Consider the following 23,393-nt stretch of genomic DNA (forward strand, 5'->3'; position numbering starts at 1 on the left):
CCTCTGTCATAATGAGGGTTCCTTCAGGTATGAGGTGAGCTAGAGGGCCGCTGCGCTGCTTTCCAGCTCTCGGATTTGGGTTTCCACTGTGCCACAGTGCTATTCCATTATGGCAGTGTACAAAAATACAGTCAGCCATTCTCCAATTGATGGACAGAGGTTGCTTCCACTTTCCACTTTTCCAAATAGAGCAGCTTTTGTTGCTGTGGTTGCATTTTTGTTTTTGTTTTATTTGGGAAGGGGTGGAGGCAATCGGGGTTAAATGACTTGCCTAGGGTCACACATCTGGTAGGTGTCAAGTGTCTGGTCTGAAGCTGGATTTGACCTGAGGTCCTCTAAAGCAGCTTTTTTTGAATGGGGAAGCTGGGTGGCTTAGGTTAGAGCACCAGGCCTGAAGTCAGTAAGACTCATCTTCCTTGAATTCAAATCTGGCCTCAGACACTTACTAGCTGTGTGACCCTAAGCAAGTCACTTACCCCCGCTTGCCTTAGTTTCCTCATTTGTAAAATGAGTTGGAGAAGGAAATGGTAAAACACCAAATAGGATCATGGGGAGTCAGATGTGACAGAAACAAGTGAATCTGCACTTTTTTGATGTTTTTGGGCTAGAGTCCTGCCATTGCACCCTTGGGTTAATTAGTTTGATGACTCAGTTGTATATTGCCATATGACTCTCCAAAATGTGTGAATAACTGTCTGAACATTGTATGGAAAATTCTTGTGTTTGCAGCAGTGAGTGAGATAAAAGGCTGAAGGATGATATGGAGTGGAGAATGACCTACATTTGATAATTCTTATCAAATGAAAGAGTGACTTGAGTAGTTTTAAATATTAGCTATTAATATTTAATTAATTATATTAAATTAATTAATTTTCTAAAATAGGCTAGATGTTGGAAAGCCTCTAAGTGGCTTGGGTAAATCCTTTAGAGGATTTCTAGAAAAACATGAGGAAAAACCATGTGGTTGATCAACGAAGGCTTAGAAAGGCATCTGCTATAGGGGGGACGCCCTCTGCTATGGTGTCCTGGCCCCATTGCCAGTGAGCCCTGAATCATTTTCTTCAAGTGCTTCCTCTTTCTGATCCAGTATTCTTTCTCTTTATCGCTCTTAACCACAACAATCTTTTGTTTTGCAGCTGGAATTATTTCTCTTCTGGATGAAGAAGAACCACAGCTTAAGGTAGGGCTGTTCTTGTTCTTGCTAAAGCTTGGTATTTAGAAGGTGGGAGACCTTTGAGTTGAGTGTCCAGGTCCAGCCGCAGTCTTCAAACCTTGTAGGTTCTCCCACTGTCTTGGGAGCTATAGCAGAGTACTGACCTTAGCAGAGAGCAAGCAGCCCCTCTGGAGTCCTACAAAGCCAAGGAAAAACCAAACTTCAGATAGTACTTGGAGAGCGACCAGTTTCTTTATGAACATTAGGAAAAAAACCCCACCTAATGTTTAAATATCATGTTCTGTCATACTTATTATTTCATTTATGTGCATGCCTCCCCCCTTTGCCATTAGAGTGTAAGCTCCTCTTTGTCTGTGTAGCCACAGGACCTGGTGGTACAAGGTTTTACACTAAGCTGCTTCCTAAATGATCCTTGGATTGAATTTGATGAAAATGCCGCAGGTGTTAAAAACGCCCTCTGTACAGTTGGGGCCACGTGCAGCCAAGACTGCTGTTGGCGACACTCGCCCGGTTTCTGCCCACGCAGATTCCAGCTGCGCGTAGGAGGAAGTGGGTCTGAGCAGTCCTGTCAGCCTGATTCCACTAGGCGGGCCCTTTCTAGCTATGGAGAAGCAGAAAGGGCAGAGAGATTAAGACACACGAGAGAAGATGAACAGGAGGCTGCTCGTTATCAAATCTATCCAGGCATTAAGCTCGCCGAAGGTTTAGACTCGTTACTGTTTGGTAGCAAAGGGCGAGTAACTGAATGTCGGTCTCATCTCTTCTCCAGGAGTTTGCACTACAGAAATTGAATGCGGTGGTCAATGACTTCTGGGCAGAAATTTCGGAGTCTGTAGACAAAATGTAAGCAGTCACTTCATTTCCGTAAGGTGCCTTGTGCCTTGGTCCTGGGGGCACCAATGAGGACCTCCCTGCCTTTGTGTTTCTTTCAGAGAAGTCCTGTACGAAGACGAAGGTTTTCGTAGTCGTCACTTTGCTGCCCTCGTGGCATCCAAAGTGTTCTATCACCTGGGGGCATTCGAGGAGTCCCTGAACTACGCTCTGGGAGCCGGCGACCTCTTCAATGTCAATGACAATTCAGAATATGTGGAGACCATCATAGGTGACTACCCTCTCACCTCGAGTGATTCTCTCTCCAACTCTGTTGTCTTGAGAATGCTCTCTTATTAAGTATAGGGAGTTTGAGTGGCCACACCGCCTAGCTTTTCCTGGGGCATTTTTTGTGGAGGGGGGCATTATTATTTCCTGATGTAAGTAAATTTTATTGAATTGGAAATTCTGGTTGTTCCTCTGCTTAATTTTCACCAGGGAAAGTTTTAGCTCTTCCCTCCAACACCTTGTTTTACTCTCTGTTTCTTTATCATAAGCAGCATCACTATCCATACTATAGTGATTATAATAACGGATGGATGTATAAGGAGAAATCTAGGGGTATATATCAGAAAACATTGGCTCCAAGAAGTGCCAGGATAGAGTCATAGAAACAAACCAGAAAATCCTAGAAAATAGAAATTTCTCTTTTGGAATTGTGTCCAAAGCCCAGCCTTTTAAATGTCTAAATGATGGTGAGATTTTACCTTGGGGGGTTGATTTGATTTTCTGAAACAGGCAAAAGTCCTTTGTAGTTTGTTCTGTTGAATTATAAGGTAGGTAATCAAGCAGGATAATCACATAATTTTCTTTTTAAAAGGGACCTTATTGGCCAGCTAGACCAGCCTATATGGGGGGAGGGGAGAAACACATCACTCTCCATAGCACCTCAGAAGGGCACTCATGCAACCTTTGCTTGAGACCCGCCAGTGAGGGTCCTCGAGCCCATCCCTCGAGCCTGTCCCTGGGGCAGACCATCCATCCCCCTTTGGGGTGACTCGTTATTCAGATGTTTTTCCTGTTACTGAACTGGAAAGTGCATCTTTATACAACTTCCACCCATCCTATCCATTTGCACCTTCCGCTTCTGGGGCCACACAGGACAATTCTCATGTTGCATTTTGTCAAACGTGATATGTGATTAAAATAATGAGACTCATTTCCACGGGTGACTTAGTTTATATGAATTTCCCAAAATGTTTGGGGCAGTGGCAGCATCATCTGCACTCACTGTTTCAGCTTCCTTACCTCCCAGTCTCTTCTCAGCCCTTGGGATCTGGCTTCCAGCCCTGGCCCTCCACTGCAGCTGCGCTCCCCGCAGTCCTGATACTGTCTGAACGGCCAGGTCTGACGGCCTTTCCCCGTCCTCAGGCTCTTTGCTTTCTCTGCAGAGAGACATGGCCCTGACTTCTCCCACAACTCTCGTTCTCCTCCCTGTCTGGCCACTTCTCCATCCCCTTGGCTGGATCATCCTCTTCCTCCCATCCATCACGTTGGACTGGACCCCGACACCCGGGCCCGGGGCTTTCTTCTTCTGCTGCTCTTCTTGGTGATTCCATTGGTTTGCTTGTCATCTCTATGCAGATGACTTGTGAATTTACACATACAGGCCTTATTTCTCTCTCAAACTCCAGACGTTACCTGTTGGACTTTTTTTAATTAAAAATTCTGTTCAATCAATGGACATTTTTTTCTCTCCTTCCTTCCTCTCTCCCTCAGAAAAAAAAAATGAGTAAACAAAACCTTTGTAATAAATATGCATAATTGGGCAAAACAGAAGCCCATATTGGGCGTGTGCCGACACATAAGGCCTTGGGTATGTCGTGGTGGGGCTGGGTAGTGCACTTCATCATGGGTCCTTTACAGTTGGCCGTTGTCCTCCCAAGTTCTTGAGTCTTTCCAAGTGGTTGTCTTTACAGTGTTGTTATGGTCCTGCTCACTTACTTTGCATCAGTTCACAAACATTTTCCCAGGTTTCTCTGAAAACTGTCTCATCATTTCTTACGAAGCAATAATCTTCTATTACATTTATTCAGTCATTCTCCAATTAAAGGGCACCCCCTTAGTTTCCAGTTCTCTGCTGTGAGAAAGAGAGCTGGCATAAATACGTTTGTATGCATGGGTCCTTTTTCTCTTTTTTTGATCTCTTTGGAGGTATAGGCCTAGCTGTGGTATGACTGGGTCAAAGGGTAGGCACAGTTTTGTAGCTTTTGGGGCTTAATTCCAGACTTCATTCCAGAATGGCTAGACCAGTTCGTAGCTCCACAATTTGTTGGACTTTTCCAACAGGTTGTTCCAAAGATGCTTCACTAAAAACCTCCAAAACGGGAGCTCATAATACCTCTGCCTGTGCCATGTTGCCCTCTTTTTGGTAGTTGACAGCACTGTCATCTTACAGTTATTCCATTTAGCAACCTCAAAGTCATCCTTGCCTCTTCTCCTCACTCCTCTCCTCCCTGCAGACCATTGTCTTTGTCAAGACTTGTGGCTTCTACCCACACAGCATCTTTTCTGTGCCTTCTCTGCACTCATGAGCCTCTACCTGCATTCACGTCTTCTACCAGTTCTCGCCTGGGCTATGGTAGCAGCCCCTAATTGGCATCCCTGCTCCCGGGTCCAGCTGCCAGATTAGCAGATTCATCCATATTGTCTCAAAGAAGCAATGCCCGCTCCTCAGCCTGGCCTTGGAAGCCCTCTGCAGTGAGCACCTTCTCTCCCCCATTCTCAGTTCGTGCTGCTCCGTGCGGTCCCTCTGGCCTGACAGCGTGAGGCTTGATCACCATCTGCAGGCCTCTCCCCTCCTTGCGTGCTGGCTGCCTTCTGGCTCCTGGCCTGTGCCCCTGCTGTCCTTTCCCTCCAGGAGAGTGCCCCCTTCTCAAGGGCCACATTTGCTGTGGTTCTGCTTTGTGTGCCCAGAAGCCAGCCCAGGGCCTGGCCGGCCTGTCATTGTTCTCAGAAGAGGCGATGGTTTGCTCTGGTGGCTGCTCTGAAGGGACCCACACTCTTTGCATAAGTGCTGGTGTGTCTTTAAAGACAAACAAAACAGCCTCTGCAAACCCCCAGAGAACCTCCCTTCTTAGAGCCAGGCGCCATCTGCTGGGCAAAGACACCACAGCGATGTTAGTGCTTGACCAGGATCTTGTCTCCCTCCCCAGCCAAATGCATTGACCATTACACCAAGCAGTGTGTGGAGAATGCCGAGTTGCCCGAGGGGGAAAGGAAGCCTGTGGACCAGAGACTAGAAGGTATCGTGAACAAGATGTTTCAGAGGTGTCTGGATGATCACAAGTACAAACAGGCCATCGGCATTGCTCTGGAGACCCGCAGGCTAGACGTCTTTGAGAAGACCATATTGCAGTCGGTAGGGACACATCCTCCTTGTCAGTGGGGGGTAAGGGTTGAGTGGTGAGAAGAGAGTCTAAGGGGAGAGGTTTCATTCTCAATTATGTTGCTTTTTTGCTGAAAATGTTTTGTGCTCTATGTTTGATAGGCAAAGGCCAGCTCTGATCTACTCCTGGTTTGGGTGTCATCTTGGAGCGTTGCTTGCCACACCGACGAGATTGGGTGTTGGGTGTGTGTGGCCAGTATATTTACACAGAGGGCTTTTTTGGCTTCAGGAGGTCAGGGCTGAAGAGCCTGTTCAGACTTCAGTTGTTGGGGCAATCATCTGTTTAATAAGCAAGATGGTTTAGCCTTGATTCATGAAAGCATTGGCCCCCAGTACAAAGCTGAAGTGTTGGAATTTCCCCCAAAGAAGGTTTAATTACATTTCTTGCAGTTTGATGGGAAACCCCTGGCTAAGCTGGTGCTTTCTCATGCCTGATCCTAGTACTCTATGTGGGGGGACAGGGGGTCCCCAGCTTAGAGGTGATCTTGCAGAGCTCCCAGCCCTGGATAAATGTGGAATTGAACATGTCCTTTGGGATGTATTTGAGAAATGAAATGTCTTGGGTGATAACACTGCACTGTCAAGAAAGAATGGTAAATTTGAAGTTTCAAATCCTTAAGACAGCTGATGTTTTACTCTCTGAGGATTCATTTTTTGGGAACCGTTTGCTATTTGTGTCCTTAAGATGAGACCAAAAGCAAAACGTGTGCTGGGGGGGGGGGGGGTTGGCAAAATTAGAGCCAGTCATCAGTTTGGCCCTGAGGGGCTGTATGGAGGACCAGCAGACCCCGGCTTCTGGTGACCTCCTGGCCTTATATGACCCCGTTCCTGAGGGTCCAGACACACCCCAGACTGCTCCCACAGTCAGCCCCCTTGCAAAGGCTCCAACCTGGCCTCCATGCTTCATGTCCCTGCCCCCAAGGGGTTCCCCTAACGTGAGGGTCTGACCATATCAACCTGCTGGGTTGTACAATAAAAGGCAAACTCCGTAGCCTGGCCCTGCAGACCCTCCCCAGTCTAGTGTCTCATCAGTCCTTGTGCACTTGGTTTCCCACCTCTGGGTATTTGCCATGTGTGTTTTCTCTTCTCATCTCTGCCTCTCAGAATCCTGAGCTTTTTGACCTGGCCTTCTCAGCCAGGTTCCCTTCCCCACATCTGCCCATCTCTGCAGGGGTGGGTGGTCGTTCCCTCATACAATTGTTTATGTGGATTTGTGGTCCCACCCCCAGCCCCTGTAGAATGTAGCGTTAGGGTCCTGTGGACGCTTTTGTCTCAATAGCTCCAACTCTTGAGTAGCGTGGCACCAAGCCCAGCCTAGCCTGACTCCTAGGACCAAGAGCCCATCACGCATGAGTGTGGAGGGAGGCATAGGATCCTCTGTGCCACCATTGGCTAGAAGAGGCACCTGAGGTTGGAAGGGGTCCCATAACCAAGAGTGTTAGGACCAGCATGTGAGCCCTGATCTTGTGATTCCCAAGTCCAGGGCATGGTGGCAGTGGGGTCGGCTGTTTCCTATGAGGACTGTGGGTTCATGGAGCTTTCAGTCCACTAAAAGCCCAGACCTTTGTCAGAACAATTAAGAGGCTTCTTGGTTCTTGGTAGCCCCGTTCTCTCTAGCACACAGAGGACAACAAAAAGAAAGGAAAGGCCCCACAGGCTTCCTATCCTCCATCCCTGCCCACCCTGAGAAGCCCTGAGAGCAGCAGCATTGTCAGACATCACCACCATTCAGTCATAGGGATATAGAATGGAATCTCTGCATCATGAAGAAAACTGTATTCATGATGCCAGGAGGTGTAGAGTTTATTTGGGGAAGATTTTCATTTATGATAATTAAATGAAACGTTAGGTGTTTAAAGCAGTAAACCCTCAGCTGTCCTGGAAGGTAGGACAGAAAACTCATCCGTTTTGCGTTGCCAAAGTTTTAACGTATCTAAGATCAGAATGAAGTCATGTCAGATTGTATGGTCTAGTTCTAAGAAAACTTGATTCACTGGTAGCCACATGCAGATGCAGGGTTTCAATGGTGTTTTTCAGAATGATGTCCCTGGGATGCTGGCTTACAGCCTCAAGCTCTGCATGTCCCTGATGCAGAATAAACAGTTCCGTAATAGAGTGCTGAGAGTTCTGGTTAAAATTTACATGAATTTGGAGAAGCCGGACTTCATCAACGTTTGCCAGGTAACAGACCTTCCCTTTTCACCAGTCTGTTCATATCTGCTGTAATGAAAGCCAACAAATGGCCTTTGGCCTTTAGTGGATTGGAAGGCCCCCCAGTGTCTGTGATTAGACATCGATCATTCTCTAATGATTGTTTATGGACATCTTGGGTATCAGAAAGCGGAAACATCCTGTCGACTTCTGTTTGGCTTCCTTGGTTGTCTGTCATTATAACTCACTGCACATGGTCACAGATGATGCAGTTGACGGCCACTGTTGCCTCCATAGCCAATGTGATTTTTGCCTTTTTAATAACGGTGGTACAGACAGTTAGGAGGTGCTCGGGTGCTTTGTCGAAGAATTTAAAGCCCGGGTGACCCAGGTTTGTATGTGAGGAAAGTAGCATCTAAGTTAGCTGGAAGAGCGGGAGGCATGGCGCAGTAGCTGGGCCACCCCAGGAAGTCTTGTTTAGGCAAATGACGAGTTACCTGTCTCAGCGGGTGGTGAAGCAGCTGCCCCATAGGTGGAGCCTGATTTTACTCTTCGGAAAAGAAGGTTTTTTGGTATGCTTCTAACCTCTTTGAAGGCAAGGCTTCCTTTTACTGGGTTCTTAAAAGGCACCATTGTCGAGGGCCTGTGGACACTGTTAAATCTCAGGTTGCTTCGTTAGGTATTAAGGCAGAATAGGACTCGGGCTTTCATCGGTCTAGACTTGGCTTCTTCACCAAAGTATCTAGTGCTGGAGTCCTCAGTGTCCTGGAGAGGCCAAGCGACTTTCCCAGACCCCCAAGCTGGGATGGTTCCGAGGGGCCGTTGGAGCCCCAGCCCGGCTGTATAACTGCTCCAGCGCATCGACGCTCTGTTAAGATGGAAGGAGGACTTTGATTCTTCAGACGCTGAGACCCCCAGAAGGCTGGGGTTTTGGTACAGTTGTTGATGCCTTGTGGCTCCGTCTTGCTTTTATCGTCTTACCTTTCTCGTTTCTTTTCCTTCTGCCCTTTTAGTGCTTGATTTTCTTAGATGATCCTCAGGCTGTGAGTGACATCTTGGAGAAGCTGGTCAAAGAGGACAACCTCCTCATGGCCTATCAGATCTGCTTTGACCTGTATGAGAGCGCCAGCCAGCAGTTCCTGTCCTCCGTTATCCAGAACCTCCGTACTGTGGGCACCCCCATTGCTTCTGTGCCCGGCTCAACCAACACGGGTACCGTGCCCGGGGCCGAGAAGGAGAGGTGGGAATGGGCCCCGAGGCCTGCTCTGTCTGATTGGGGGGTGAGGTCCAGGGGCTGGGGGCTGCTCCCCACGTACTGCTTTGTCTTACTAATGTGGCCCAGGCATGGCCCAGACCCTTCCTTAGAATGTCCGGGAGAAGGCATCACGGGAGCTGTGGATGGGACTGGGGCAATAGGAGGCTTGAGTTGTGCTTCCCAAAGTCTGGCTCTGTGAGGCTGAAGATAACTTAGGGCTCATCCAGACCAAGCCACTAACTTGACAGATGAGTGTGCTGAGGATAGGAGAGGTAGAGGGACTTAGCCGGGGTCACACAGTCAGAACTAAAATGACCTCCTCATGGTGCTGCCTTTCCCAAAAGGGAATGTTGGAGAGTGGGAGGCAGTCCTGGTGGAGGTCAGCCAGTGAAGAAAGGCTTCTGTAGGTAGAAAACATTGGCTTTTACCAGCTGTTAAATTTCCCGTTCTATATCTCTGCTTTTCTTTCACCAGCTGTTCTTATTGACTCCTTTTCTCCTTTCTGCCATTGTTTAAATATGTGAGGGATGTTTATAGTTATTTGCTAAAAAGACTTGGTCCTGTGACCCTGGCTGGGCAAGCCAGCCTCTCTGACCTTTAGTCTCCTTATCTGTAAAATGGGCATAATAATAAATATTCTGCCTTGCAGGATAGTTGGGAGTTAAGTGTCTTATAAACTCTTAAAAAGTGAAGCTGAGGCACTGTTAGTTACTATGACTTAGTTCTCTTCTCTCCCCTGTAGCCTTCAGCCCACTTTTTTATCCTGAGATTCCAAAACTCTCCACAATCTTGTTGTATAGAATCCTGGAGTTCTCATCCACTGTCCTGATGGCGCAGTCTTGCATCCCGTCTTCCTCAGGGATTCAGGCAGTAGAGTCTGTTCTTTAGGGTTGTGTCATGTTTGCTCAGCAGTGTGGTGTATAGGAGTGTTCCTTTGCTCTTTGCTTATCTGATTCTCAGATGAGTGAACTTGAACTCTCTTCTTTATTTCAGTGAGAGTATGGAAACAGAAGAAAAGGCAGGCCACACATTTACTGGGAAGTCCCCAGAAGTGGTGAGTATTTTTTTTCTGAGAAGATGGGCTGGATGGCAAGGCCATTATTTATGAAAATACCCACCATGCCCTGTGCCTTGGGTAAATCTCTGAAGAGCTAGGTAACTTGCCTTTATGAAGGTTTTGCTTTTTAAAATAGACCCACAATACGATCCTGGACACACCGACAAGATTGGGGTCTGGGCCCTTGCAGAGAAGAGATTTGTTACACGGAGAGAATGCCAACTCTCTGGGAGGATGGTTGATTTGGGAGCCTGAGGGGGAGGGGGATTGCATTTTTTGGTGCAGGCTGTTTCTTCACTGGCGCCATTCAGGGTCCGCTCTCCAGACTAGGTAAACCTTGGAAGCCGACGGAAGCGTTCCACTTCACCTCTTGGTTTGGCCGTTGTCCTTCATTCTTGAAGAGGACCAAAGTGACATCAGTATGTTAGAGTCAAGTTACAGTGTGGGCAGCTGGGGCAGCTGGGGCTGATCAGACCAACCCAAGTTGGGAAGGCTCTACCGCAGGTCGGGCACAAATAGTCCGTGTGAACCTTTGGGGTGGAGATGTCTCTAAATTTGTGCATCTCATGTTTCTTTTGAGCTGTTTAACATTTAGAGGAGGTGGAGATGGGCAGGTAACCAAGGGTGTATGTGCAGCAGCATGACACTGAGGCTGAGTGCTTCCAGGGCGTTGGGATAAATCCAGATAGCAGAAATGAAGACAGTTATCTGGGATGACTGGTTGTAGCTCTGCCACAGCAAGTCTGAGAATCTGCAAGAAAAGAGCAATGCGCAGTTAAAGGAGCCAAAGTCAGAACACAGTGAATGGCCTGCCCTCCAGGGGTGATCCGCCATGTACAGAGGCCCCACGTCAGGGTTCTGACAGACAGCCCAGGTTGTTTCAGCTTGGAGGCGGTGGTATACAAATGGGCCTCACAGAAACGGGACTCTTGGACTTGGCATAATTTCACCTTTTGACCCTTTGTAATTGGTCCACGTGGGTCTCCTTGGGTAGGGACAGATTTTGGAAATGTCGGAACAGTAGTAGAGTGCCTGAAGATTCAGAGATTATTTGGAGATGGAGGATCTTCTGTGAAGGACAGAAAGCACAATGATATTCTTTCACTTTCATATGCCACTGTTTTATCAGCCATTCCCCAGTTGATGGGCACCTTCTTAGGTTCTGATTCTTGGCTTCTTTTTTTCCCCTCCTTTCTTCAGGATCAGGAAATTTGTTTTGCTTGTGACTATGCCCTCTCACTTAGTGTCCCCCTTTTCCGATCCCTGCATATTTCCCTGTTGAGTTTGGCATATTTCTACACTAAATTGTGTGTGTGCGTGTGTTTGTGTATTCAGAGCGGCCAGGTGGTACAGTGTGGATAGAGTGCTGGGCCTGGAGTCAGAAAGACTCATCTTCCTGAGTTCAAATCTGGCCTCAGACACTTACTTACTAGCTGTGTGACCCCGGGCAAGTCACTTCACTCTATTGGCCTTACCTTCCTCATCTGTCAAATGAGCTGGAGAAGGAAATGGCAAACCACTCCTGTATCATTGCCAAGAAAACCCCAAATGGGATCACCAAGAGTTGGACACAACCGAACTGACTGGACAGCAATGTGTACGTGCACTCAACCGCATTTGTTTACTTCATACGATGAGGTCCGTCCGATGCTCAGGAGCTTTTGCACTCCTTCCTCTTTGTTTGCGTGCTCGTCTCACACACCCCAATATTGAGAAACAACAGAGCTCCCTGCCCCTTCCTCATTTCTAAGTACATTTGTCCTCTTTCTACCCTCCCGCCTTTCTCTCCTCTTCAGACCCTCAGAACAGAACCAGTCCATCTCCCTCCCAACCCTGGGACCTCTGCTGTTCTTATAAAACTCACTTAACGCCCTTTGAAGAGATTAGGTTCTGAAAGGACACTTGAGTCTCCTTCCCCCATTAATTAGAATGTTAGCGCTCTTCATCAGATAGCCCCTTCTAATTGCTCAGACAGTTTCCCTTTCTAGGTTTTTCTGGATTCTTGTTTGTATTTTAAAATTCCTACTCAGCTCTGGTCTTTTCACCAGAAATACTTGAAAGACTTTTATTTCGTTGGATATTCATTCTACCTCCACCCGCACCCCTGGTAAGATTATATTCAGCTTTTCAGGATAAGGGTTTCTTGGTTGTAAACCTATCTCCTGTCTTGGAATATTGTATTTCAAATTCTCCTCTCATGTAGAGTAGAAGATGCCTGGTGTTCTGTGATCTCGACATACAGGCTCGTGAGTATCTGGTCCTGCTGGGAGTTTGGCAGCAGCCCTGTTTTCCTCTTGCCTGTGCTTGACTTTTGGGGCATTTCTGGGAATGCAAGGAGTCACTTAACAGAGTTTCTCATTGGGTTTCTTGATCATTATTTGTTCTGCTATGAATTTCAAGTGTTTTCTGGAGTTAGGGGCACAGGAGGCCCTGCAGGCTGGACAAGTCAGATGTGTCGGTGTGATGTTGTTTTCCTGTGTATCTTATAATTTCAGAAGCTGCTTTGTTTTTGTATCTGGTTATCCACTGGCAGTGTTTCTTAAATTAGCTTTAATTTTTGCCGTACGTGTTGTTTCACAGTAATATTTGTTTGTATGGGTCTTTCCCCTACTCTGCTTTTGATGTCTTTGGGATGTATGCCTTGGAGGTATGTTACTGGAAGCAGAGATGGACATTGTTGCTGTTGAGGTGCAGGGTGAGCTGTATGCCCTCTGAGATTTGACATGGAGGTTCTTCCCTGCGCTGGGGTCTTATGAATTGATCCCTAATGGCTAGTAGCCCCTCTCATGAACACTGCATTGTAAACTGAGGCACAGAGGAAAGCACGGTCTTTGATCACACATTTTCTTTCTTTCTGCAGAACCCAGAGCCCAAGGACCAGATATCAAAAATGATTAAAATTTTAAGTGGTGAAATGGCAATTGAATTACATCTTCAGTTTTTAATACGAAATAATAACACAGACCTCATGATTCTAAAAAACACAAAGGTAGGTAAAAAGCTCAAAGGTATTATCCTTGGAATCCACACGTTCTTTTGTATACACCTCTCTATGTTAAATGTTGTGTATCACTCCTGAGCCCAGAGATTAGTAGGTAGCAAAAGAATGAATATTAGACTAGTGGGAAAGGGGTCATCAGGGTTACCTCGCTCCTTTTTAAAGGCATTTTCTTTTCGATCATGAACTTAATGGCCATCAGCTGCATAAAAACAGAAGCGGTGCCGTATCCAGAGAATGACGTGAACATGGGACCCCCTGTTATCCACAGCATTTTTTTTAATACTTTGCTCCTTTATCATCATCCTTAGTGATGAATGTAGTAAAACTTCACTGATTTGAATAAATTACAGTGGGAGGACAATCTGAATTCATGAAAATTTAAAGAAACACAATCTTACTGTCATTAAATGTCAGAATTGTCACGTTCTTCACACTGAATGTTGTTAAGTGTGCTTGTTCTTGAGAAGTCAGATGTGTCACTATGATGTTGTTTTCCTGTGTATCTTATAATTTCAGAAGCTGCTTTGTTTTTGTATCTGGTTATCCATTGGCAGTGTTTCTTAAGTTAGCTTCAATTTTTGCCGTATGCATTGTTTCACAGTAAGCGCATAAATAATCAGCATGGGAGCTCGTTGTTTAAACAGTCCATTTATAATTGGAAGAACTGTTTTCATTGATAGAATCTCTTAATTTAATTCCTTTTTTCCCCCCATTTACCATCCTTTCTCAGAGCAGGCTGCACATTCCTAAAGCAGCTTCTCAGCCACATGCCCTGGGCTTGATGTTACTTTGGGTCCCTTCATAATCATTTGTGGTTCACATTTGCTTGAGACTGTTTTCTCTTCGCAGGATGAACACAAACACAAGGGTCATTTCCGGAGGGTTGATTTTTTTTTTTTTTTGCCTCTAAGGACTCATGTGTGTGTTTGTGCTGATGCATTCATCATGGTTGGAGAGTTTAAATATTTGGGCCCTTGTGGGAGGGCTCGTTTCTCTTCCTTCCCCTGACATTGATTTGGGGTATCTAGCATGTGACCCTCACGTGCCTCTCTGATACCTTGTAAATATGGAATTGTTTATTTCTGGGTGAGCCCTGACAGGTTGCAGTCAGCTCTCCTGGACAGTAAGATATGCAGCTAATTAGCCGTGGCCCATTGCTTTTTCACCTTCTGGGCTGTGTCCTAGGCTTTCAGGTTCTTTGCCTTCTTTGTCATAGATCCCTTGGGTAGGCTCACGAATCCTTGGGACCCTTTCTCCAAATAGTATTTTTAAACATATGAAATGAGATACAAAGATTACTGAGGAACCCAGGAATGTTGAAATGCAGTTACCTAAACATTTTAACAGTTTAAAAATGTAATACAGCTGCATAAAGAAGTACAACCTCTGGCTTTGTCTTGGGTCAGTAGAGATTAACGTGGGACCAATGTTTTGTCTCCTATTTTGGGGCTTTGTGCATATTTTTGTTGATGAGGCAACTGTTTGGAAATGGAAGAATACAGCTTACAGTTGTTGACTGTGCTTCCTCTCTGAGTTAGAAGGGGGTCTGCTGTCTGGACAGTCAGGGTACCTGAGGCCCTGGCCCACTTTGGTGATGGATCTCTTTGAGCTTCAATTTCCCCATCTGTAAAATGGGCATGAAGATAAATGTACCACCTTCTTACCTCATAGGATTGTAAGGAAAGTGCTTTGTACTCCTTAAAAGCACTTATAATTAAAGGATAATGATTTCACATTATAATTAATAGACTGAACCCTGACATCAAAAGAATACTTGTGTTTTCTAAGCTAGCTAGCTGATTTGTCCAAAGAAATGTCTTTGCCCCTTGTTCCGTGTATCTGTCGTGTCTGTTGTCTGTGCTGGGTAAAGCTCTGGCTTTGCTTTTCTAGGATGCGGTGCGGAACTCTGTATGTCACACGGCCACAGTCATAGCCAACTCATTCATGCACTGTGGGACGACCAGTGACCAGTTCCTTAGGTAAATATGTGCGCGTGGCTGCCGTGAACACGACTGGGCTATATTTATTTTTCTAGGTGGGAACTGAGGAATAAAAAAGGAGGCAAGTAAGAGCTGCTTATGTTTGAAAACCCATTTGAATGATAGGCTTTTAAATTACGAGACTCTTATGTGCTGGGGGGATTTGGGTTTGTCTGCGGAGGAATCATGCGGTGTTTCCTAGGTCGTGAAGCCTGAACTAAATTATTACCTTCTGAGATCATGGCCTTGGCCTCCAAGGCGATTGGATGGGTGGTGAAGTAAATGCTTAATGGTGGACATTTGCATTTATCCTAATGACTAAGATGTGCTTTCACAACCCAAATTGCTGATTGCCTATCCAGAGCACACACTTGTAACTGCAGAGTGGCAGATGAGCAATCGGCTCCCCGTCACAGTGGAGAAAATAGCAAGCCGTGGAATGGGGGCCTTGGCTTGTGATTATCTGGAAGGAACGTGCCCCTGGTCCCACTGGGCTTACCCTGCCAGCCCCTTTCTCCGGGCCCTTTAAAGTCGTTTTCTAATGGCCCTGAGCATGGCTTCAGAATAGGCATAGAATCTCTCTGACTCTGTGTTTCAACCAACATTACTGACTTGTCTTTCTTTGCAGAGATAATTTGGAATGGCTTGCCAGAGCCACGAACTGGGCAAAGTTTACTGCAACTGCCAGTCTGGGTGTAATTCATAAGGTAACTGCGGGCTGGGGCCTCGCCAACAACTGTTCTGTAGGTTTGGTGCTTGAGAATGAATGTGAAGCATGACTTAGTCATCCACACAGTTTGTAACCTGCCACTGGCTGGAGAAGGCTTCTTGGCACCAGAATTGTTGGCGATGGCCTCTGGTCCTTATGGAATGACTTCCCTTAATTCTTTCCTCAGAGCCATCCATCAGGATGTGTAGTTTGCCAAGGTATAGATATTTTCATCTGTTTTATGTTAAGTTCCCCAAACAAACGTGCATAAGTGCCTATTGTACGCAAGGTACCAAACCAGGGGCTCAGAAAATAAATGCAAGAATGTGGAAGTCCTTACCCTGAGAACTACCATTCAATGTCCTTTCCACACTTTGCTCCATCTTCTGTCTTAGCTAGTAAATAGCCTGCCTCTTCTGGTGTCTCCATCTCCTCCCAAGCATGCTCGAGATACCCAAGGGTTGCACGTGTGTTGCACTGAGGAGCAGTGAGAGCCAAGGCACTCTTTCATTTCACAAAGACAGTGTTAGGAGCAGCCCAGGTTTTACTGATCTCTGGTTGTCAGTCTCCATGTCTGGGAGCTTCACAATCATCTTGGGGCAGATCCCAAGCAAGGAAGATTCCTCCCCTTACCAGACTCTGTAGGATTGCAAGATTGCTTTCAAGTCCCTTGAGGTCACTCAATGCAGTGGGTGCATGTCCTCCAGCCAGACTATCTGCACATTGTGAGGAGGCATTTCAAGTGCCCCTTTGGGGCACGGCCACAGCTTGCCCAGCAGTGGGGATGAGGTGTATTACACATTTGTGTAGTACGAGTGGGTCCCTTGGGAGGCAGAGAGAAATCATATCTAGTCGTGGGCATCCGGAAAGCTTCATCGTGGGGATGATGGCCTCGAAGGACAGGGAGGATTTCGCTGGCACTAGCTGCATCTGTGTAGCGCCGTAAGGTTGGCAAAGCCCATTACAAATGCTCTCTCATTTGGATTTAAGAGGGGGGGAGGTTGTCGATATTTTAGTTGGTGAGGGGGAGGCTTGTAACACAACAGAACACAGAGCCTCGAATGTCAAACCAAGGCTGGCATTAGGCAGCGAGCAGGGAACCGCGCATGGGAATGCAGTAGTCCAAGCCTTGCAGGCTTTTTGATGGCGGCTTACGGCCTTTCCTCTCAAGTTTCATCAGATCAGCAGGAAGCAGGAGCCCCGAATTCGAATATCTTGACTTCCTCTAAATTTGAGTATTCTACCTCCCCACTTTGGAAGGGTTAGGAGAGGAAACCTCCATTTGGAGAATGTTACCCAGTGTCATCAGATGGAAATTCCTCCTCCAGTGCAGGGCCTGCACAATGTGTGTCTTCACAGCTTCACGTCTCTGTTAACTTTCATCAAGAATTGAGCAGTATACAGATGATGATGATAACGATGAACTGTTTCCCTGCTGGCCTTAACTGAGGTGCTCAGCTCCTGGAGCTCTTCCCTTTTGTCTGCGTTTCTGCTCTCCCTGGTCTTTCTAGAGGATTTTCAGCTTTGGGGTTTCTATTGCCTTTACCGTGTTGAATTTCGGGTGCCACTCCACCTCAAATCCTTGTTTTTTGTCATTAAGCACTTCACTGAACTCTTTGGGCCTGGGGGCTAGATGAGGTAACAGATAAAGCATCAGAACGAGAAGGGAAATTTCTCTGTAGCTTTCCTTTCCCCAGGGAAATGGAAACCTCTTTCCTTCCCCCAAAGCTGGGTCAAGATGAGAAAACTGACTTATCATGAAGAAGGTTTGAGGAAGTAGTGAAACAAAAAAATAATCCTATTTAGTGGGGTGTTCTAGGCGCCATTGGGACCTCATGAGTCTCCCTGAAAAACACGCCTGTCTTTATTTGTAGAGAAAAGTGATGAAGAAGGAAACTCAGTTTTAGACCTTCACGTTAGTGAAAAGGTCCCTTATTGGACCTCAGAACATTTCGGATTCCTCTTAGGCACTTCATATGGTCTTCATTTATAATCTGTATGTCGGAGTGAGCAGATGGACAGCCAGCCTCAGTGTTAGGAACACCTGGCCTTGGGCTTCTGAAGCATCTTGGTGTGTGAACCTGGGCAAATGACTTAGCTTCTCGGTGCCCCATGCAACTCCCAGGAGACTACAAGTTGCAGTGGGGGTGCTGACCTATGTTGGTAAAGGGAGCTTGCTTACCCAGAAGTTCCCTACATCCGTGAAGTCAAGAGTCTTCCCTTCCTCCTTCCCCTCCAGAAACCCAAATCTGAGTATAGATCTTAGCCCCCCCCCTTCCAGTGGGAGGGAGTGGAGTATGTCCTTTTTATCTTTATATTTACTTTAGAATGTAGCGCAGCATACTTACACATAGGACGTGGTGCTTAATAAGGATTTGTTAAATTAATGATCATTCTCTCAGATATCAATAGGAGGAACATACTAAAATAAGATGTTTTTCTCCATAACGCTTTTGTTTAATTTACAGGGTCATGAGAAGGAAGCATTACAATTAATGGCAACCTATCTCCCTAAGGACACCTCTCCCGGGTCAGCCTATCAGGAAGGCGGAGGTCTCTACGCTTTGGGTCTCATTCATGCCAATCATGGTGGCGACATCATTGACTATCTGCTTAACCAGCTCAAGAACGCCAGCAATGATGTGAGCATTTGAATATCTGGGGAATGATGGCTTAAAAAAAATCCTGGAAAAGCGTCTGCTTTGTGAACTGGTATTAATATATGGACATTTTTAAATACACAGAAAAAGATAAATTCCTTACTCATCTAATTGTGAAGAATGATCCTGGCTGTCTTTGTCTCTCGTATGAAACTCCAAAGTTCTTTTCTCATTTCTTTAACCATCAGAACAAGGCACTGAGTGTGTGTGTACATATATAAGTTCAGTAAGTAGGGAGTATATGGATATACATGTATACACACACACACATGTAAATAGATAGGGCTTTGTAGACATACATGTATGTGTACAAACACACATATATACATGTATACTTATATACATACCTACCCAGTGATAGGTAACGTAGTGCATTGGCTAGAGTGCTGACCTCAGACACAGGAGGACCTGTGTTCGTCTGGCTTTTGCCACGCATTGGCTCTGTAACCCCAGACGAGTCATTTGATCTCACTTCAGAAGGTAGATGCTATTATTATCACCATTTTACACATGAGGAAACTGCTGCAGACAGCAGTGAAGTGACTTGTGGAGGGTCACACAGCTAAGAAGTATCTGAAGCTGGATTTGATCTCAGGGCTTCCCAGCTCCCAAGTAAACACTCCATTCATGGTGCCATCAAGTTGCCCATACGCTGTGTTCTTGTGAAGCAGCTTTTAGCGACTTGTTCTGTGTTTCTCTTTTGCCCATTTGGTCAGAGAGCTCTTCCTTAGGGACTGGGCCGAAAAGGGAAGCTTCCTGTGCTGATTAGTCTCTGAGAGTCTGACCTCCTTCCAGCTACTTGATTGGCTGTCTTGCAGCATGGGCTGTTTGTGTTTGTTTTAATGACAGTAGTCTTCCCCAGGTTGGGTGAGGAGGGCCCGGTATGAACACAACCTGTTCTTTCCCTAGATTGTCCGACACGGTGGTAGTTTGGGCCTTGGATTGGCTGCCATGGGCACTGCCCGCCAGGATGTCTACGATCTGCTGAAAACAAACCTATACCAGGATGATGCCGTGACAGGTGATGTATTTCTCTAAAAAGCAGCAGACCTGGGGCTCTTAGTTGGGTCCACAGCTCCTTGGATAGATTTCAAGAGGCCCTCAACCTTGAAATTTTGATCATTTGGATCACTGTATTTCATCATAATTGGCTTCCTGTGTATTTCTTTGTTTATGCATTTAAAAATATGGTTCAGAGAAGGGGTCCCAAGTGTATCCCAACCTGCTGCTGCCTGAGGGTTCTGTAGTGTGGGTGCTCTGAAGCCAGCAACGTTTTTTTCTTTTTAAGTCAAGCTTGTCATTTCATTGGTGTCAGGAACTCTAGGCGACCTCTAGGTCCTCACCAGTGCAATGCTAGCACTCCTTCTCAGCAACTTCGAGCTGCCTGGTGCACTGGGGGGTGATGATGTACTGCATCCTGGAATCATCCGGGCAGGGTGCCGCAGAAGCGGGACTGGAGCTTGCATCTTGATGCTAGCCTGTGGACCATTTGGCTTCTCCACAAACTCTTAAGGCTTAAGGAATAATTCTCTTAGTTTACTCCTGTTGTATGGACACGTAGCATCAAGGTGACCTCTAAATTGACTTTTCCCGTTCCACATGTATTGGAAGAGGGAGGGGATCCTTCTTCTTGGGATGATTTGAGAGGCTCAGCTGATGCTGCATTCTCATGGACATGTCATGTGACAAGGGCCTGTGTGCCTGCTGGCTGGACGGGACGGGACGGGGTTTTACTCTCAAGATGTCTCTTGGGACGCTTTCTCTATGGCTTACCTCTGACGCTTAGCCAGAAGGTGGAAATGTCGAAGACAGTGCAGTCTCCCCACTTGGAAAACTGTAGGATTTGGAACTCGCCAAAACTTAGGGTCAGATTTAAAATGAAAAGAGGAACTTGCCAGACTTGAGCATCAGCCACAGAGAGTGCTTTATTGGAGACAATGGTCCAGTCCTTTTCTTTGTAGCAGAATGTTTGAAAAGGACGTCTGGAGAGCTAGAAGGTGACTTGGGGATTTCATCCCGCTTTCTAGTGGTACCTTTTGTCTGGAATAGTCTGTGATGCTTTGTTGACTTGGCATAAAGAATATCAGCTCTTAAAGGAAGATACTAACACATTACTTCTCGATGTCCAGGAGAAGCAGCTGGCCTTGCCCTGGGCCTGGTTATGTTAGGTTCTAAAAATGCCCAGGCTATCGAAGACATGGTTGGCTATGCCCAGGAGACCCAGCATGAGAAGATCTTACGGGGCCTTGCTGTTGGCATCGCTTTGGTAATGTACGGGAGAATGGAGGAAGCCGACGCCCTCATTGAGTCTCTGTGCCGGGATAAGGTGAGAGCGTCTCTTCGGTACCATTGGGCTCCATTAACTGTCAGTGTGCTCACTGCGCACAGGCTTTTCCTGCTGTACTGACTTCTCTTCCCCTCCCATTCCCCAGGTTATTTTCCATTTACTGCTGTACTCATCTTCCCCCCAAATCAAATGAGATTGTGTTTGTAAAGGTCTTAGCACACAGCATGGCACGTAATTGGTTCTTAATAAATACTCATCCTTTTTCCTTCCCCTCCAAAAATTTGTTTTTTTATAATAATACACATCTGCTTGCACAACTCCTCTGTAAAAATCTATGAATTGATTTGGATAGAGGGGAGAGAATCACTGGTTTACAGATGCGTTAGCCCATGAAGGTTTTCTAAGTTAGAAGTCCACAAATTGGTCTAGGGGAATAGATCTTTTGAAAAATACAGTTTTCATTTTATTGATATTTTTTACATCATCTATATTTCTCATTATGCTCCTTCTCCCCTTACCAGAAATCCATCCCTTAAATCAGAAAATAAAATAAACAAAAGCAGTTCAACAAAACTAACCAGCACCTCAGTCACGTCTGACTCTGGGATATGGGTCCCCACCCACATTCCCAGCCCCCTCCTCTGGGCTGGTAGGTGGGGGTGTTCTCATCACATGGCCTTTTGTGACATTGCAGTACATACATGTAGTGAGGACAGGATGAAATCAGCTTTTATGTGTGCCCGAAGAACGGGTGCCTTCACCGATTTTTTCAGCAAAAATGGCCATTCTCTTTGGTTTTCAAGTGAAAAGACTTTACTGCTTCATTGATGCCCTTCTCGCTTCTCAGTGAGGACTCCCTCATGCACACACACTCTGGTCACAAGTCAACTCATCAACATGGTGGCAGGCCCAGCCTCTTCCTCACCACTTCCTCGGAAGGGCCTCGTTGACCATTTGATGTCTTGCCCAGGATTGAGAAGCCTCTCCCTGCAGTTCTCCCGTCATGGGAAGTGCCCTCTTGGATCTGCTTGCATCACTTGGTGTTGGTTCACACAAGTCTGCCCATGTTTCTATGAATTCTTTACATTTGTCGTTTCCTAATGGTGCCAGGATTTCCTGTGTGAAGCAGCATCATGGAGCGGATAGTGGCCTGACCCTGGGGTCAAGGAAACCCAGGTTCAGATCCTACCTCTGCTATGTCCTGGGCAAGGGTGGCCCTGGGAGGCTCACGTAACCTTTCATTGGCCCACCCAACTCACTGATATCACAAGTTGCGAAGCAGTTACTGCTTTAGTACCAGGAACTTTCTCACCAGCAGCGCCCTGAGCCAATGCAGTCATAGTTATGGACCAAGAAAGGAAAAAATTCATGGCATCCATGTACCACACAGTTATTCAGCCATTTCCCATTCATTGGGCATCCAAGTTCTTTCTAGTTCTTTGTAATTTCAAAAAGTGCTATTTGGAATCCATTTGTTTATGTGGGGCATGGTCTGGCTGCCCATGTGTGTCACAGCCCACCCTCATGCCCTTTTTGACCTTGTTCCCGAATATGCTTGGAGTGGTACAGCTGGGTGAAATGAGGTCACGGTTCAGGTTTAGTGACTGTTAACATCATTCCCAATTGTTTTCTTGGTGGTTGGACCAGGTACAGCTGCAGTGCCCATCTTCCTCTTAATGCTAGCCAAAGTTGTTTGTGTGTGATGGGATGGAGTAGGAGGAGTCCTCTGGGAAGGTGCTTTGGCCTCATTAAATAATAGGCCCATCATGTTTAGGAACCTCAAGTGAGTTTCTCTTCATCTGAGGGCTCTCTGGACTTGTTTGCCAAATGGCAAAGAAAGACTTTGGCATTAGTCTATGCATGAAGGGCATAGGGCGAGAAAGGTGGGCTGAGGTCAGATATGCACAGGACATGTGGGATGGGAGAGGAAGGTAAAGGAAAATAAAACAAGCATTTATTAAGCACCTGCTGAGGGCCAGGCACTGTACTGGGTACATCATAGATATCTTATTTGATCCTCACAACGACGCTGGGGGGCAATTGTGATCCCTATTTGATAGTTGAGGAAACTAAGGCCAACAGTCACACAGGTGCTAAGTGTGTCTAACTGCAGATTTGAACTTGGATCTTACTGACTCCAGGACAGTGCTCTATCCACCATGCCCATTTTCTTCTGTCAGATTCTCCTGTAGCTCCTCACGTACGTGATGAGTTCTTCTCCCAATCAAATTAGCATTAACCGATCCCATCCAAACCCACTGCCAGGCAACTCCTCCGTACCATTGGCCACCTTTTGACTTGTGGATCTGAGCCCCCGTTTTCTTTGCCTGCGTCCCAGACTAGCTGTCAGGCTCGAGGCCTGTGTAAGCATTGGATAAATGTTGACTTATCCCCTCCACAGGACCCAATCCTCCGTCGATCTGGAATGTACACGGTAGCCATGGCTTACTGTGGTTCAGGGAACAACAAGGCCATTCGGCGTCTGCTGCATGTGGCAGTAAGTAGCGTGTGCTGGGGCATGGGGGTGCTGATTGACTGAGTGTCTGTGGTCAGTTCATCGAGCCCCTCAACAGATGGGATGTTTGTTTTTGCTGGAAGGAGTCAGTCATAGCTACTCCCCAATTTACAGATGGATTATGTTCTAAGGGTTTGGTTCTCAGTTCTTTGCCAAGGTCAGAATGCAGAGGGTGTTTTGGTTTTTTTTGTAGAAACAGCAGTGGTTAGCTTTCTTGGCCTGTTCATCAAAACAATATTCCATAATAGAACTGAAATGATGCTGATCCTTTGATCCTCTCTGATGCTGGGGTGTGCATGCTCGTGTGTGTGTGTGTGTGTGTGTGTGTGTGTGTGTGTGTGTGTGTG

At 46.4% G+C, this 23,393-nt stretch overlaps 1 protein-coding gene across 1 annotated transcript in view; it reads left to right on the plus strand.

Moving 5' to 3' along the window:
- PSMD1 (proteasome 26S subunit, non-ATPase 1) overlaps window positions 1–23,393 on the plus strand; it is a 116,481-nt gene that overhangs the window by 10,617 nt on the left and 82,471 nt on the right. The window contains exons 2-15 of the mRNA XM_027875235.1: window positions 1,137–1,180; window positions 1,944–2,017; window positions 2,107–2,276; window positions 5,200–5,405; window positions 7,470–7,613; window positions 8,597–8,823; window positions 9,832–9,892; window positions 12,756–12,884; window positions 14,787–14,875; window positions 15,504–15,582; window positions 18,053–18,226; window positions 19,154–19,265; window positions 20,374–20,570; window positions 22,933–23,028. Of these exons, the coding sequence (XP_027731036.1) occupies window positions 1,137–1,180; window positions 1,944–2,017; window positions 2,107–2,276; window positions 5,200–5,405; window positions 7,470–7,613; window positions 8,597–8,823; window positions 9,832–9,892; window positions 12,756–12,884; window positions 14,787–14,875; window positions 15,504–15,582; window positions 18,053–18,226; window positions 19,154–19,265; window positions 20,374–20,570; window positions 22,933–23,028 (1,802 nt within the window). The remainder of the gene's footprint in view (window positions 1–1,136; window positions 1,181–1,943; window positions 2,018–2,106; window positions 2,277–5,199; window positions 5,406–7,469; window positions 7,614–8,596; window positions 8,824–9,831; window positions 9,893–12,755; window positions 12,885–14,786; window positions 14,876–15,503; window positions 15,583–18,052; window positions 18,227–19,153; window positions 19,266–20,373; window positions 20,571–22,932; window positions 23,029–23,393) is intronic.

This window comes from Vombatus ursinus, unplaced genomic scaffold (genome assembly GCF_900497805.2).
Source record: "Vombatus ursinus unplaced genomic scaffold, bare-nosed wombat genome assembly UNPS02014808.1, whole genome shotgun sequence".
In the NCBI taxonomy this organism is placed as follows: Eukaryota; Metazoa; Chordata; class Mammalia; order Diprotodontia; family Vombatidae; genus Vombatus; species Vombatus ursinus.